General features: G+C 45.6%; 1 protein-coding gene across 1 annotated transcript in view; it reads right to left on the reverse strand.

Annotated features, from left to right (window-relative positions):
* The window catches only part of PRKG2 (protein kinase cGMP-dependent 2), an 85,608-nt gene extending 73,097 nt beyond the window's left edge, over positions 1-12,511 (reverse strand). Inside the window, exons 1-2 of the mRNA XM_063136209.1 lie at positions 12,473-12,511; positions 5,676-6,206 (exon numbers count right to left, since the gene is read on the reverse strand). Of these exons, the coding sequence (XP_062992279.1) occupies positions 5,676-6,193 (518 nt within the window). The 5' untranslated portion in view covers positions 6,194-6,206; positions 12,473-12,511. The remainder of the gene's footprint in view (positions 1-5,675; positions 6,207-12,472) is intronic.
* Positions 12,512-16,783: the final 4,272 nt, after the last annotated feature.

The following is a 16,783-nucleotide window of genomic DNA, read 5'->3' on the forward strand; positions in this document are numbered from 1 at the left end:
ACCTGAATGATTGTCTCCCCCTTTATAGACCTGTTAGACCACTACAATCTTCAGGGAAGGCCTTGCTGTCCATGCCACATCCCAAAGAGTCCCATTTGGACACAGAAATGAGCCTTCTCTGTGGTGGCACCCTCCTTCTGGACTGACCTCTGCTCTGCAATACGTCAAGCACTGATGATCATGTGCTTTCAACCATTGGCCATCACCACATCTTGTGTTAGTGAATTCCATAGTTAACTATGTACTGTGTGAAGAAGTGCTTCCTTTTATTTGTCCTGAATCTCCCACCAATCAGCTTCATGGGATGATCCCGGGTTCTAGTATTTTCAGAGAAGGAGAAAAAGGTCTCCCTATCCACATTCTCCACACCATGCATAATTTTGTACACCTCTATCATGTCTCCCCTTAGCCTCCATTTTTTCCGAGCTAAACAATCCCAGCTGTTGTAACCTTCCCTCATAGGGGACATGCTCCAGCCCCTTGATCATTTTAGTTACCCTTTTCTGCACTTTTTCCAGCTCTACAATATCTTTTTTAAGTGTGGCGACCGGAACAACACAAACTTTCTTGATGGGATACATTCTGTAGAGTTCATTATGCAAGATTATATTGGAACATGCAGGGATGGGGGATGTGTGAGCATCTGGGAGAGGTCACAACTTGCTGAGTATAGAGGTCAATCAATACCAATTTCAGCGGAAAAAGTCAGAAATGCCTAGGGGAATTTGGCTGGTTATAGTGATTACTTCATCTCTCATCTGACATCTGGTGGATTTCAACATTTTTTTCCATGCCCGTACATCCACTTGCCATGTTTACAAGAAAGGCAGTGGACCTGCCATTTTGAAAAAAAGGGCACTTCCTGGCACTTACAGCATATAGGGCATTCACCACAGAGACAAAGAGATAGAATGAACATCTAATCAGCATCAAAGAGCATCACTGCTAATGATAAATCCAATTCACGATAATGTTTTTGTTCATCAAGTTACCATGTGTGTGTGTGCATGTGTGCAAGAGTGGTAAAAAAACGCAAACCCAGCTTCTCTAGATGCCAGTACTACCGTACCACAAAGGTATTTGTGGTAAAGAAAGAAGTAAAAAGGAGACCCAAAGGGAGAGTCGTGACAGAGGGCTTCCATGTGCTTCTGTTCTGCTCGCACAGCTCTTGGCATAGGATAGGAATGTGCTGTAAAATAATCCCTCAGAATTGTGCCTTTGAAGATATGTCTGAACATTGGCATGTGGTTATACACTTATGCTAACATTCCATGTATAAATGGCTAACATCTAAGGTCCTCCTCCGGGTGCCTACTCCGAGAGAGGCTCGGGGTGTGGCAACGAGGGATAGGGCCTTTTCAGTGGTGGCCCCCAGACTGTGGAATGATCTCCCTGATGGGGCTCGCCTGGCACCAACACTGCTATCTTTCCGGCGCCAGGTTAAGACTTTCCTCTTTGCCCAGGCATATGGTGGCACATCCTAATTACCCACATGTTTAGTTTTTAATCGGTTTTTAATGCTTTATGTGTGTATGTTCTGTGTTTTAGAGTTTTAAATTTTGTATACTTGTTTTTACCTCAATTTTAGAATTTCTGTAAACCGCCCAGAGAGCCCTGGCTATGGGAGCGGTATATAAGTGTAATAAATAAAATAAATAAATAAATAATATTTGGGATGTAGAATGGAAGTGGGAGAAAAAGGAAGAAAACAGTCCTCAAGAAGGAAACAGCCCTCAAGATAAGTCTTTAATGTTGGGGGAATTCGGATATGGTGAGCATCCTTTCAGTGTCTCTAATTTTGGTGGGATTGTGAATCCATTCTGGGTTTCAGTTAGAACCAGCCAGAACTCTAAAGAAGCTCTCCAAGGTGCTGAACCTTTTTTTAAAAGCTAGGGTTCAGCACCTTGGATAGTTCCTTTAGAATTCTGGTTCGTTCTGGCTGAAAACCAGAAAGGATTCACAGCCCCACCAAAATCAGAGCCACCTTTTATCCACTGCTTCCTTTTATAGATGGCTGCATTGGAGGTAAAAATCCTGCTCCGCTTTGTGCTTTGAAATGCACTTGTTCAGACCTCAAGGAAGTGCTTCCCTTTCAGACCTTCAGGAAATGGAGGTTCAAATCCTATAACTAGGCAGGCATATGCCCTAACCTCAACAGGATTAGAAACATAGTTATATGTTTTAGGACCCACATCACATGAGTTCTTCAGAACATATTTAATTTTTTTATCACTGCATTAATCTGCCTATGCCTTAGCTTTTTGTCACACATGCATTTCAATCCTCTGTCTTGCAGCACACTATAAGTAAACAGCTACAGAGAGAGGGAGAGAGCAGAGGTCGTGGCAGGTAGAACTCCCATTTTTTTGGTAACTATATATTTTAATTACCGGGGAAATCTTGCACCAGGAGGTGCAAGATTAGGAGACTGGAAAAACACCTGCTTGGATCCTGATCTCTCACATAGCCAATGGCAACTTGCAATTTAATAATATTAAGTTTGGGCAGTATATAACTCCAATCTTTCTCCTATCTTTATACTTTGCAGCCCTAGTAGGAGAAAAACACCACCAACAACAACTCTGCTACTGTCAAATCTTCCTTGTTTTATCCTGCAGATTTGAGTTTCTTTCCAAGAAAATCCAAACTGCTGCAGGTTTCATTTATGTGGCCTCTGGAGAATCCCTTCCATCCCTGGGGAACTGATTATTCAGCACACTAACTGATAAGTGTCAGAACCTATTTCCGTAACTAGTGGTCAAAAAAAATAAATCACTCTGTGACTTAGAAGGCCAAAGGCACTTTAGTTATTCAACAATGATGCTGAACAGTTAGGGCCGAAGAACTGGGGCTGATTCCAACATTTTATAGACGAACCAACAGCCCATATAGGGGTTGCTAGAGAGCTAGAAAAGTGATGGCTGGTTTCTATTTGAAATTCCTAAGAACGTAAGAAGAGCACTGCTGGATCAGACCGAGGATTCATCTAGTCCAGTACTCTGTTCACACAGTGGCCAACCAACCATCGGCCAGGGATGAACAAGCAGGACACAGTGCAACAGCACCCTCCCACCCATGTTCCCCAGAAACTGGTGCGTATAGGCGTACTGCCTCAGATACTGAAGGTAGCACATAGCCTCCAGGGCTAGTAGCCATTGATAGTCTTCTCCTCCAGGAATCTGTCTAACCCCTTTTTAAAGCCATCCAAATTGGTGACCATCTCTACATATTGTGGTAGTGAGTTCCATAGTTTAACTATGCACTGTGTGAAGAAGTACTTCCTTTTATTTGTCCTGAATCCCCCACCAATCAGCTTCATGGGATGACCCCAGGTTCTACTAGTATGGGAGAGGGAGAAAAATGTCTTTCTGTCCACATTCTTCACACCATGCATAGTTTTTGTACACCTCTATCATGTTTCCCCTTAGCCTCCTTTTTTCCAAGCTGTAGTGTGTGGTCTATTTTAAGTTGAAACTGTTTTTATGTTATATTAAAAACAACAACAACCCACTGTTCAATAACGATGCTGTCTGCCTCACCTCTTCAAAAAGTGATTTCTTACAGAGTCAATGTTCAACTTCTGTTTAGAATAGGGGAAGGGCTGTGAAAGATTCATCATTCTGCCTAGGGTCAAAATTTTATTTCAATAAGGGAGAAACTTTGGACACTTCAACAAGAGCAAGTGTGGTGTAGTGGTTAGAGTGTTGGACTGGGACTTGAGAAATCCAGGTTCTAGTCCCCACTTGGGCCTGTCACTGATTCTCAGCCTAGCCTACCTCACAGGGTTGTTGTTGTGAGGATAAATGGAGAAGAGAAGGGCCATGTTTTGGTCTCTTTGGAGGAAAGGTGGGTTATAAATGTAACAAATAAATAAAATAAACAAATTCTGGCATAGAAAAGGCTGTAAGTACTGTCATTAATATGGCCTACATAATGTCACTGGAGTGGGTGAAATACCCTGGAAAAAACAAAGATTTCAGAAAAACAGGAGGGGAGAGCACAATTAAAAGGAAAGACGAGCAAGAAGAAAATAACGGATTGTCTGGGTTCGTGATAATTTCAACCTTGTAAATAAAGTCCAAATATGCCTAGTTCATATGAGTTCTCTCTAGCCTATCTGCTCAAAAAGACCCATGTTAGTCATTTAGGGCTGAGTCTAAAAGAAGTAAGTACAAACTCTTCCAGATTACAGAAACTCCCTGGCTTCACTGTCTGAAAGCAATTCTTACTGGCTATGGGCAATACAGGCCTCGGATAATATTTCATTCTTCTGTTCAGTAGTATGCATCAGCTGGGAAAAAAACGCCTTTCTTATTGTGCATATGCAACCCTATCATTATACAGTATGCACACATAAATAAATTCCATTCCTTCTACAAAAGCACACACACCCTCCACTAGGAGCAGAATTAAAGCACAAAGTTTAAAATATGCATTTAAACACAATCCATCAAGCTTTACTGGAAATGCTTAAACGGGCATTAGGGAAAGAACAACAGCAGACAACCTCTCCTCATTTGGGACTGGCATTTTTTAGTAGGTTTATTTTTATGTAGTAGTGCAACCTCTTGCACAACAACTCACAAGCCTGTTATGGAAGCTCTCCTTTCCTTCCCCCTTCCTGTTTTTTCCTCTTATCTAACTTATGATGACAGGTTCCTCAGAGAAAGATAGTCCTTTTCAGAGGGCCTGCATTCTGCCGAATTAAAGCTTTATATTCTCTTATATTCTCTTCAGTCAAGGTATGCCTCTTTCTTAAAGGACAATGCAGAGAAGGCTAATGGGGGACTAATGCCACTCCTAAAACAGTGTAAGGGCCAGCGATGAAATATGAACAGAAGAACAGAAGACGAGCCATGCTGGATCAGACCAAGGGTCCATCTAGTCCAGCACTCTGTTTACACACTGGCCAACCAGCTGTTGACCAGGGATGAACAAAGTAGGACACGGTGCAACAGCACCCTCCCACCCATGTTCCCCAGCAACTGATGCACACAGGCTTACTGCCTCTGATACTGAAGGCAGCACGAAGCCCTCATTATTAGCCATTGATAGCCTTCTCCTCCAGGAATTTATCCACCCCCCCCTCTTAAACCTCCAAATTGGTGGCCATCACTACATTTTGTGGTAGTGAGTTCCATAACAGGGAGTGCGGTACACTGTGGCACAATCTTACAAACCATTGGCACGGCACAAAACAAATAACAAATGGGCAGAAGAACCATGCTAGGTCAGAGCAAAGGCCTATCTACTCTAGCATTCTGTTCACACAGTGGCCAACCAGCTGCCTGTAGGAAGCCCACAGGTAGGTAACCTGCAATACAGGTAGGTAACAATGAGAGCAAGACCATCCTCCCGTCCATGTTCCCCAGCAACAAGTGTACACAGGCATACCAGCTCTGATACTGGCATATAGCCATCAGGACTAGTAGCCAATGATAGCCTTCTCCTCCATGAATTTGTCTCACCCCCTTTAAAATTCATCCAGGTTGGTGGGAGACATCTTAAGACACAGCAGTTGGTCCTAGCTCTACATAGGATGGGGCAGCGGGAGACAGACATCCTGTGAAGGGCATATCCATCCATGCCCATTGCTACTGGTGTGCACATTGACTGCCCAATTGCTGTGCCATGGGTCCTGTAGTCTGCATTACCAGCACATGAGATTCTCTCACCTCGAGGCCTTTCTGACTCTGGCTTTTTCAAAGGAAAACCTTGGCTGCTCAGTCAGGTCGTACGTCCGGGTCGTTGGCTCCGCAGACACACCTTCCTTTGCACCTCTCCTTCTGTTGCTGACCGCTGCTTGGTTGACCCTGGGCACTTCTTTAAGCGGAGAAAACAGGAAGGGATTTGCTCCCTGGGTGTCCACAACATCCTGCAACTTGTTCAGTTGGATGCATTTGCACTTGAGCTCCTCAGTAAGATCTCCGATGGTTCTGGTTTGTTTGGCCAGCTGCTCCTGGAGCTCGAGGATGTGATAATTCCTCTCGTGCAACTCTTCCTCCTGCCGCTTCAGTTCCCTTTCAAGCTCCCAAACCTTGCTTCTCAGAATATCTGCAGCGCCTGTGATTGTACTGATGTTCAAACCCGGGTCTTTCAAAAACTTGCTGCTGCCCGAACAACTGAAAGGGCAGTTCCCCACATGGCCATCTGGCCTCTTCAGGTACTTGGGTTTTACTGAACCATTTCCCATCGGGGCTGGTGACCTACGCAAAGAAAACAGATCAAAAGCTTGCTGTGTTAACGGGAACAAACAATTAGAGCATTTACATGACAGCCGAATGCTGAAACCAGCAGTTTTTCTTCCCACACAATTATAACAGGTAGAAAGAGAACTTCAGTTCTTTTTTCCCCGTTTTTTAAACGCTGCTATAAATCCATCTAGCAGGATGTCTGCTTATGTGGCACTACACATTTCAAGCCAATAGCTCATCCAAGTTGCTGCTCTTGTTGGACATTCTTATTAAGAGTTTCACACATTGGAACTGAAATGCTGGTGTCAGACTGGCAGAAAATAAAACTAAACAGCAAGAATGGAAGTGAGGAAAAGGGATCAACCTTGTCTTTCCTACTGCAAGAAAGCTACTGCTGTGTTTTGGGGAAAGAATCAATTATGTTTTCTTTTTTTAAAGCCCAATTCTCACAACGTTTTTGTTGTTTTTTTAAAAATCACTTTGACAGAAACCGGACAATCGTTTCAAATTCTTTGTCACAACCGGCAAGCATCAAATACTGAGCCACCAAACCTACGCAGGGCTGAATAATCATTTGAAGGTCCTAGGGACTAGTGTCAAATTTCAAAGTGGCCAGTCAATCAAGCTCTTCCCAGCTCTTCCTTTAGATTCTCCTCCACCCCACAAGTGAATTTTCAAGTTGCTGTTTCAGTCTTGGTTTTTGTCCAATTCCTTTACAGAGTCAACACATCTTGGCATAATGCGAATTTTAAAAGACCTTTTGAGGGTATATTTTTGGCCAGTGGGCAGATGGTGAAGTCAGGACAAATACTGCACAATTCATAGGTCCGGTTTACAACACCAACAAACCGGCTGGAAGGCAGCTTGCACTGACTGCAACTTAGAAAAATGATTGTGTGAATTGGCTCTTAGGAAGGCCAAGAATCACCTGAGGAAGCCTTCTGATTTCAGGGGATCTCAACCTCCCATATTCTGGAAACTGGTCATCCCGTTGAGGCTGGTGGCTCCGATGTCAATGGGGCAGTGAATCCGCTCCGGGTTTCATCAGAAGCAGTCAGAACTCTAAAGGAGCTTCCCAAGTGCTCCTCACGAGAGTTCTGACTAGTTCTAGCTGAAAATGGAGTGGATTCACCACCCCAGTGAAAACAGAGCCACTAGCCTCACCCTAATGGATATTGTAAAATAAATGTGTTGCCTTTGACTGTGGCTTGGCTCTGTTTCTTGAATCATCTGGACTATCATTGTGCACTCTGCATGCTACACGCTGTAGATTGCACTGATATGCAAGATGTGAGTCATGAATGGTCTTGTCTTAGGGCATAGATGGCCATTTGGCCTCTCTGGCTCTTGCAACTCAATGAATTATGCAAAGGATAAATGGGGGCGTAAGAACCACCATTACTGGCCCTTGTTGGTTGCTACTAGCCATTCTACAAGCGCTGCCTACAAGCCTGCCCTGCCCGCTGCCAAACAGTACCCTCCAATAATGACAGTGGCCAAGGGGTGCTTTCAGTACTGGGTTCAGTGGAGGCTGGTGGCTCCGATTTCAGTGGGGCTGTAAATCCACTCTCGGACCAGGCAGAATGCTAAAGGAGCTATCCAAGGTGCTGAACTCTAGCCACAAAACAGGTTGGCACCTTGGATAGCTCCTTTAGAGTTCTGACTGGTTCTGACTGAAACCCACACCGGATTCACAGCCCCACCAAAATTTGAGCCCCCCCCAGCCTACACTGATGGGCTAGATGATCGAGAGCCCAGGATTCCATGTATGGAGATGTCAGACTCTGGGAGACGAGCCTGTTGCTATTATGACTTGAGTCTCTCCTCTTTCTACACCTGCAGCTGCTTGGATAAGATGATGCTTTGTGTCACAGGAGGCTTTGAATCCCACCATTTCCCCCATTTCCCTCTAAAATTATTGTAACTCTTAGAGGTCACCCAAAAGCTAGGCCTGGCCATGTCTGGGTCCCCGCAACATCTCATAGGAGGCCTGAAGCTGCTTTTCCACAGAACTATCAGCCAGCTACTCTGCTGTTGTTATCGCGACATATTTTCGTCCTTATCAATGTGGCCTCCGTCAATCTCCCTTCAAAATAGTTAGGGCAGTATCCCGCTGTGTCATTCCGTTAGCGCAAATGATGTTGCGCTAGCGGAAACTAAGTTCCGAACTATGCGCAAAAGAAGAATCCAACTAAAGTTATGTTTGCACAAGCACAGTTGCACATGCAATTGTGGGTTAAGACTGTGTGAAAAACCTATTGGGCATAACTCCTGTACAACCAGTTGTGTAACCAGTTGCACAAGCATAATGGGCAACTGTTTGCACAATGGAAACATTCAAAAGAGCTCTGCCAGCACTATTTGAGTTTGCAGAATGACACCACTGAATACTGCCATATGTCCCCTCACACAAATCAAACATTTTGGGTGGGATCCAGATTTATGCTGGATTAACTGTGCTGGTGGAAGTGGAATTCCCTCCCTACCATTCCAGCCCCTTGAAAATGTTATACATAGAGTAAGGTGATCCTGCTGAATGGGGTGAGCAATGGGGGGGATCCCCAAAAAACAGATGGAGGAACCTTCTGCAAATGGAGTCCTTCCTCTCACAGGAAGTCCCTTCCTTTTGCGGAAGGCTGATCCTGGAGCCAACCCGTGCACAGTTTTATGAACACTTGTGTGTGTGGGGGGGAACCACATCTGGGCTCAAACATGGGAAGGCTGTAGTAACCTATGGAACTCATGTGCAAGAGTCCTCCTAACCGCTGAGCAACAGAGGAGTCCAAGGGGATAGGGGTTGGTGAGTTCTTCCTGAGAGCCCACTTGTGCTGTGTGTTTATTTGTCTCTGTGTGTGAGAACATAAGAACATAAGAAGAGCCCTGCTGGATCAGACCAAGGGTCCATCTAGTCCAGCACTATGTTCACACAGTGGCCAACCAGCCATCGGCCAGGGATGTACAAGCAGGACATGGTGCAACATCACCCTCCCACCCATGTTCCCCAGCAACTGGTGCACATAGGCTTATTGCCTTGAATACTGGAGACAGCACACAACCATCAGGGCTAGAAGCCATTGATAGCCTTTGCCTCCAGGAATTTATCCAACCCCGTTTTGAAGCCATCCAGATTGGTGGCCACCACTACATCTTGAATTCCATAATTTAACTATGCGCTGTGACAAGAAGTACTTCCTTTAATTTGTCCTAGAACTCTCACCAATCAGCTTCATGGGATGACCGCGGGTTCTAGTATTTTGAGAGAGGGAGAAAAATGTCTCCCTGTCCATATTCTCCATAGCATGCATAATTTTGTACACCTGTATCATGTCTCCCCTTAGAAATGGGATTTATATTATCTCAGCATTTCTGCCATTGCTGTAACTTGATTGGTGCTTTCCGTGCATGGCGAGTATGTGACTGTATGGGGTTTGCCATCGGAGAGCATCGTCACGATTGATGGGTGACAATGGGGGATGCATGGGGATGTCCTCGCTGCTACTTGAGCTCTACTGTTACTTGGCTCCTAGGGAGCACAGGGTACCACTTACCCTGTGGCGCCACAAGCCCAGGTACAGCACTGGCACCAACCCAGTCACAGCATTAGCCTGCTTATGCACTTTGCCTCCAACTCCACAGTTATTCAGTTATTCAAATGCCATCGTATACAGGCCATTATTTATAGAGTTGCATCTATTCTGGGCCAGATGTCTGGGCTAGGGGAAGGAAACAATCATCTCCTTCCTTTGTGTGCCAGATCCATTGCTTCTTAAGCCTAATAGGGAGAGGAGCTGGACCTTCATTCCCTGCCAGCCAGGAATGCAAAACACCAATTGACTAGAAACAATCCGGAGCTTAAAAAGTGGGCTTGCCAACTGGTACCGTTCTGCTTCTTTTATGTTTGTCCTTTCATCGTAAAGAATCTGGCTATCACCCTCTCCTCTTACAGTCCATTTGCTCCACTTCATTTTATCCTTTCTGCTGCCTCCCATTTTACCATTACCACAACTTTTTCATTCTCCCCCCCCCCAACCTCATTTCCCCTATTTTCTCCCATATTCCCACCCTGCCCTCCATTTTTTGGCCTTTTTGTTTTGTCCCTCTCCTTTTTGTGTACACTTATTTTTCTTCACTGGCCTTCCTTGGATGTAGAACATCACTTCAACGGAGGCTTCTCAGGGCACTTGTTCCTAGAAAAATCGGGTCTGGCTCTGACATTTTGCAACCATTTTTGCACCCGATCCTTCTCTCTGTCTCCATTTTTACAAAAATGGCAGGAAGAACAAGCATTTATGACACAAGTAGCTTGTCACAAACCCTTTCCCCAAAAAGCTCATGGTGGCATCCATGAGGGGCTCTTCACGAGAGTCCACAGATGTAGGTTGGGGTGAGTGTGAATGAATAGCCTAAGGTAACCCAACAAACTAAGTGAGGATTTGAACGCAGGTCTACCAGGTCCAAATGCAAGACTCTGTCTTATATACTGCATTGGCTTACAATTGAAGCTGTTTTTAAAGTGGGGGCAGGGCTGAGGAGGGGAGGCAGCTAGAATGGGAAGGAGAAAAAAGAGACACACAGAGAGATGGAACAGAGAGTGTGGAATGGAGGTATGTGTGTGAACAGATGTGTGCATGTGTGCATGTGTGAATGTGAGTGTGTGTGTGAGAGAGAGACTGTGTGTGTGTGTGAGAGAGAATGTGAATATGTGTGTGTGTGTGTGTGTGTGTGAGAGAGAGAGAGAGAGAGAGAGAGGCATGGTATATTGTGTTTTCATGCATACGTGTCTGACTGTCTGAACTTTTCCAGAAGGATCTCCTCTGTACCACATACACCTCCAATAACTGGCGATAATGCTCACAGAGGGCTTTGGTTGCTCCAAAAACTCTTCCATTTTTCTCCTTTGTTGCTATGCTATTTAATTAAGCAACACAGGGGCCAGTGTGCAATCAAGTCTCATCAGATCTTCATCTCTTCCTCTGTCTCATCCTATCCCCAGAAGCAACGGAGTTCCAATCAAACAGTGCCATTCCGCAGCACATCTTGGGAGTGGTACAGTTACTACAATCACTCCCAGCAGTGGTTATTTCATATACATATAGGCACACAGGCAAAATGCTCCCCTGTTACATAAACTTGATTCCCCCCTTATATACCATGGTAAACAGAAACTAAGAAAGCTATTCATGCATGTACATACATACTCAGCGATGTCACCTAGATGAAGCTCATGTGTCATCTCATCACTTCTCCTCTCCCCTGCCCCCCCAAATGTACTTGGAAATATGTTTTGTAGGTGAAATCCTAACACCTAATACACCAAAATAGTGCAATGAGGCTCCACAACTTAGCTCAAATGTAGATGCATTCTGCAGTCATTAAATTCCAGCTCTACCAAACACGGGTGAAATGAACAGACATTGGACTCCTGGTAAAAATCAATATGCACTTCGAATTTCAACATGTTGCACTCTGGAGAAGCCTACCTCCCCCTAGTTCTCCCCCCACCTATACCCCCCACCCGAAGTCTCTCTCCCAACAGGCAATCGTAGACCCAACACTTCTAAAGCGCACCGGCTCCTTCTCCCCACTGTATACAGATGTAAAGCAACCTCTGCCACTGAGATAACATGGTTAGTTATCCCTGAACATGCTTTATGGCTTTCTTCTGGAGCCCTAAAATGGGGCATAAACTGCAATAATAAGCACCATGAAGTGGAGCTACTGTTAATTAGGTCAAATTGTTAAAAAGCTGGGCTTCTTTCCCACCCTACCCCAGTTCAATCAATCCATGCTTGAAGTAAAGTGTGGATTTGAAGGCACCTAGCAGCTTCGGTTATTCTGGAGCAATCAATGCTCTGCAAACCGCCCAGAGAGCTTCAGCTGTGGAGCGGTATAGAAATGTAATAAATAATAATGATAATAATAATAATAATATAATGATGATGATGATGATGATGATGATGATGATGCAGAACACAATGTGTGTGAATGTGCGCGTTATACACGCTAGTTCCATAACAGTGCCACCTTCCCCCTTCCAAATAGCTGGACGTTTCTCTCCGCCAGCCCCCACTCAACAAATTCCACAAGTGGGGGGGGGAGATGCCACCGCACACGCAACCAACATGCGTACACGTGAACTGGCAACGCGCTGCTGTATCCTGAATTTCCCCCCGACACACACACACACACACACACACACCGGTCCTGGTCCTCTGCTCCGTCTCCTTCTCCTCCTCCTCCCCACGGGCAGCCTTTGCCAGCTGCTTCGCTGCACTCACCTGCCCGCTCAGGCGGCTGGTCAGCAGCCCTCCTCTCCGGTCACTTCCTCCGCCTTTCCAGGGATAGAGCCCTCGGCCCTCGGCCCGGAGCAGCGGGGCCCACAGGGAGAGAATGAGAAGCCGAGAGAGGGAGAGAGCGAGCGCGCAAGAAGGGCAGCGCGTCGTGTGAGCACCAGCGCCGTCGCCTCCCGGCTGCTCGCGGGAGCCGAGGAGAGACGAGGCGCGCAGGCTGGGGCGGGAGAGCGCACGCGGCAGGGCGAGGGAGGGACGGACGGACGGAGGGAGGGACTGAGCAGGACGGAGGGCCAGGGGGTGGGCCCAGCGGCAGCAGGAGCAGCGGCCGCCTCGGGCCAGCGGCTTGCCCTCCTCTCGCGGTAGGCAGGCAGGGAGCGAGCGAGCGAGCCGGCGGCGGCTTTTCGCTTGGCGACGAGACTGGCGTCGGGACCCCACCGCGCGCATCCCCGGCCTCGCGCGCAAGGCGGCGGGTTTGTTTACTCTTGCGAGGAGGCGCCGTGGCGCGCGGGGCGCAGCCGGGGAAGCACGTGCAGGGTTGGGGGGGGGGGTCGGGTCGGCGCTGCGTGACCCTCAGCCGGGGATGACTTGCATGTGTGAATGCGGCATGCAGACGGAACGCCTCCGACGGGGGAGCGGAGGAGCAGGTGGGGTGGGTGGGCTCTTTTATACCCCCTCACTGTAGAGCCAAGGAGAACGCAGCTCTACTTCAGCATCATCTACTTCGTAAGAACGTAAGAGCCCAGCAGGATCAGACCAAGGGTCCATTTGGTCCAACATTCCGGTCACACAGTGACCAACCAGCTATCGACTAGGAACCCAACACCCTCCCGCCCATGTTCCCCAGCAATTGGCTTAGGTAGCATATAGTCCCATGGGGTCAAAGGCAAGTGCCCTGCAGCTTGGAGACAAGGGCAGATGACCTGTCCAGAGCATGGCAGGTGATGAGGGCATCAAAAGCAAACTCCATATTATTATTATTATTATTATTATTACCTGCCTTTTCCCCAATATTGGGACTCAAGGCGGCTTTCCAAATTAAACATGTACAGTTAAAACAGAGTTATATAAAAATTTAAAAATAATTAAACACGCTACAATATTAAAACATTTAAAATACAACTTTTTTTAAAAAAAAAATCCAATATATAAACAATGCATAAACAGAGGTCCAGACTAGCCCCCCAAAGCCAGCCAGAACAGAAAAGGTTTAGCCTGCCTCCAGAAACACCCCACGGAGGGAGCCAGTCTAGCTTCCCTGGGAAGGGAGTTCCGCAGCCTTGGGGCAGCTACCGAGAAGGCCTTCTCTCCCGCGTTCCTACCAGGTGTGCCTGTGATGGTGGTGGGACCGAGGGAAGGGCCTCCCCTGAAGATCTCAGAGGACTGGCAGGCTCTTAAGGGAGAATACGGTCTTTCAGATAACCTGGACCCAAGCCGTATTTTATATGTGTAGTCATGCTGGTACAATGATTTCAGTGAGTTTAAAATGCAAAACTGCACATGGTCAGAGTCTTTCGTTTTTAAACCAGGATTAGCAAACAATTTTGTAGTTGTTCTAACATATCAGGGATGGAGAAGCAGTTGTAAAGCGTGGAGTAGCAGTTAGGGCGGCAGGTGTGTGGGGAGGTAAGATAAATGGGGAGGTAAGATAAAAACTGAAGAAACTTGGCCCTCTAAAGCCCCCCAGCCCACCCCAAGACAATTAAATCCAATTAATTACCACTGGGTGGCACTTCCTTCCGCCCACCCCCAAGTCCCTCTGCAGGGTCTTCTTGCCTTGAGGGGATGGGAGGAGAAACAGATTAATTTTGAAGTCAAAATAAGAGAAACTGCAGGAAAAAAAGAAGAGGAGCAGATCTACAAGGAACATGCCAGCCCAGAAGGAGAATAGATGCAGTGAAAACCTGAGTTCAGTTGGTTCCGGAATAGGTAAATGTCCATCCCTCAGGGCAGCTGAATTGAGCATCATCATCTTGCTTTTTCTTCCTCCTTCCTCCCAATCCCTTTCTTATGTCTCATGTCTTTTTTAGGCTGTAAGCCTGAGGACAGGGACTCTCTCAGTATTGATGTTTGTAAGCTGCTCTGGGGGTCTTTTCACTGAAGAGTGGGACTGAAATACTTTGAAGAAATAAATTAATAAAATCTCATGTTTTTCCAATGGAGTAGTCAGTTCACACATTTGTAAATGACACACAGGATATCCCGGGAGCAGGCAGGGACGACCCCCGGATAAACCGTAGGTCTAGCTAAGGCCTTAGTATTCCACTCTGCACTGGATGCTCATAAGCTTCCAAGTTTGGAGGCTTAGGAGCAGTGAGGGCACAAGAAATAGGATTGGTTTTATTGTTTTCCTGCACATTGCAGAGGGGTAGATTGGATGATCTTCGTGATACCTTCCAAATCCACAATCCTATGATTGCACCCTTAATGCATTTCTAAGCTGCCCAATGATTAATGTTCCTTGGGTGGATTATAACCAGTTAAAACGCTAAAATACCATTTTAAAACACAGTTAAAAATATAAAATACAATGCAAATATTTAAAAGAATAAAATGCAATATGACCCAAAGCAATGAACATCATAAGAATCGATAAAAGACTCGTAATAACCTAGAACTTGGGGAATGGAGGCTGGTGGCTCTGATTGTGGTGGGGAAGTGAATCCATTCCAGGTTTTAGTCAGAACTCTAATGGAGCTATCCAGGGTGATGAACCACAAACCATCACCCCCCAAAGGCTCAGCACCTTGGATAGCTCCATTAGAGTTCTGGCTGGTTCTGACTCAAACCCAGAATGGATTCACAGCCCCACTGGAATCGGAGCCACTGGTTTCCACTGGAACTAGGTCTCTAAAATAGTCAATATAAAGCAGCTTCTTAACAGTTCTAAAACCCACTGCTAAATTTAACATTCTCCTGTAGGACATCTCGAAAAGATGGAAATCATTGTGAAAGGTTCTATTAGAATGATAATAGCCATCATTACTATGTGCTCAAGTGTTGTATACATGTTTCCTCTAAACTGGTTTCAGGTGGCTTAGATAGACCTAAGGTTTATCCCGGGATCGTCCCGGGGTCGTCCCTGCCTGCTCCCAGGATAGCCTGTGTGTCATTTACATGAACAGGGATGACCCTGGGACAGTCCTGGGATAAACCCTAGGTCTACCTAAGGCCAGAGACTCACGAAGATAGGAGGTTCAACCCTCCATAAGTAATCAAGAGCAGAACAACCTGTCACACTAAAATCTTTAAAGAAATATATAGCGCGGACATATTCCTAAGCATACGACTCATAATGAAACTTACTTCTGAGTAAACATGCATAGGATCAGACTAGGAAGTTTTAAAACAGTGCTATTTATTCTGCAAGTAAGGTGACTGTATTTTTTCTTCCTGTCAGGGTTCCAATGCCTATATGTTTACCCTACCCTGTGCCTGTTTGCTTTCTCTTCCCCTCCTTATTGTTTTATTATGGTTTTATAAGAATGTAAGCCTATGCGGCAGGGTCTCGCTATTTACTGTTTTACTCTGTACAGCACCATGTACATTGATGGTGCTATATAAATAATAATAATAATAATATATTTTTTTCCATGGCAGGAAGAAATTCAACAGATGAAGCTTTCTCCATCATGGCATCTGTGCTGGAGCAAAGTTCACCTGCTGAATTTGTGCTTCTCATGCAGCCTATTTTTTTTTTATCTTCCTTTGAAATTAGGAATCCTGAAATTGTTCAGTAAAATATTCTAATTGCGGCCTCTGATCAAAACAGAACTCTCCATGCAAATGAACCCTAATAGCAACATTCCTCTGAGTCCTGCCCTACCTACCCCTTCAACCTCGTTATATTTTGTTCTAATTAAAAATGACAAAGTTATTACATAAAATGCACTAATTGTGCTCTTATTGCTTTCTTGGTGCTTCAGAATGCAAATCCTGTGAACGATGCTGTGAGAATTATGCAAAAGGAGAGGAAAAAAATAGGCCACGCAAAAAAAAAAACCCTCGCATAATTAAACTACTCTGTGCAGAAGAATATTGGCAAGGAAACAAATGTTAGCAAACACTCATCTCTTAAAGCCAAACTACACGTGAATTGAGTAATTTGTTGAAACAAGTGTTTTATTTTGGAGAAAAAGCAACTGCAGGGCCCTAATCCTGATTGTACTTCTGATCCATAATGGAGCACAGTGCGGGAAAACTCCACCCAACTGTGGAGGGGTGTTTTATTTTGGAAAACACTCCATGCAGAATATCCATGCTGTGCAGAGGAGAGTCTCTGCACAACGGTTGTGTTGC

Source organism: Elgaria multicarinata, chromosome 10 (assembly GCF_023053635.1).
Source record: "Elgaria multicarinata webbii isolate HBS135686 ecotype San Diego chromosome 10, rElgMul1.1.pri, whole genome shotgun sequence".
Taxonomy (NCBI): domain Eukaryota; kingdom Metazoa; phylum Chordata; class Lepidosauria; order Squamata; family Anguidae; genus Elgaria; species Elgaria multicarinata.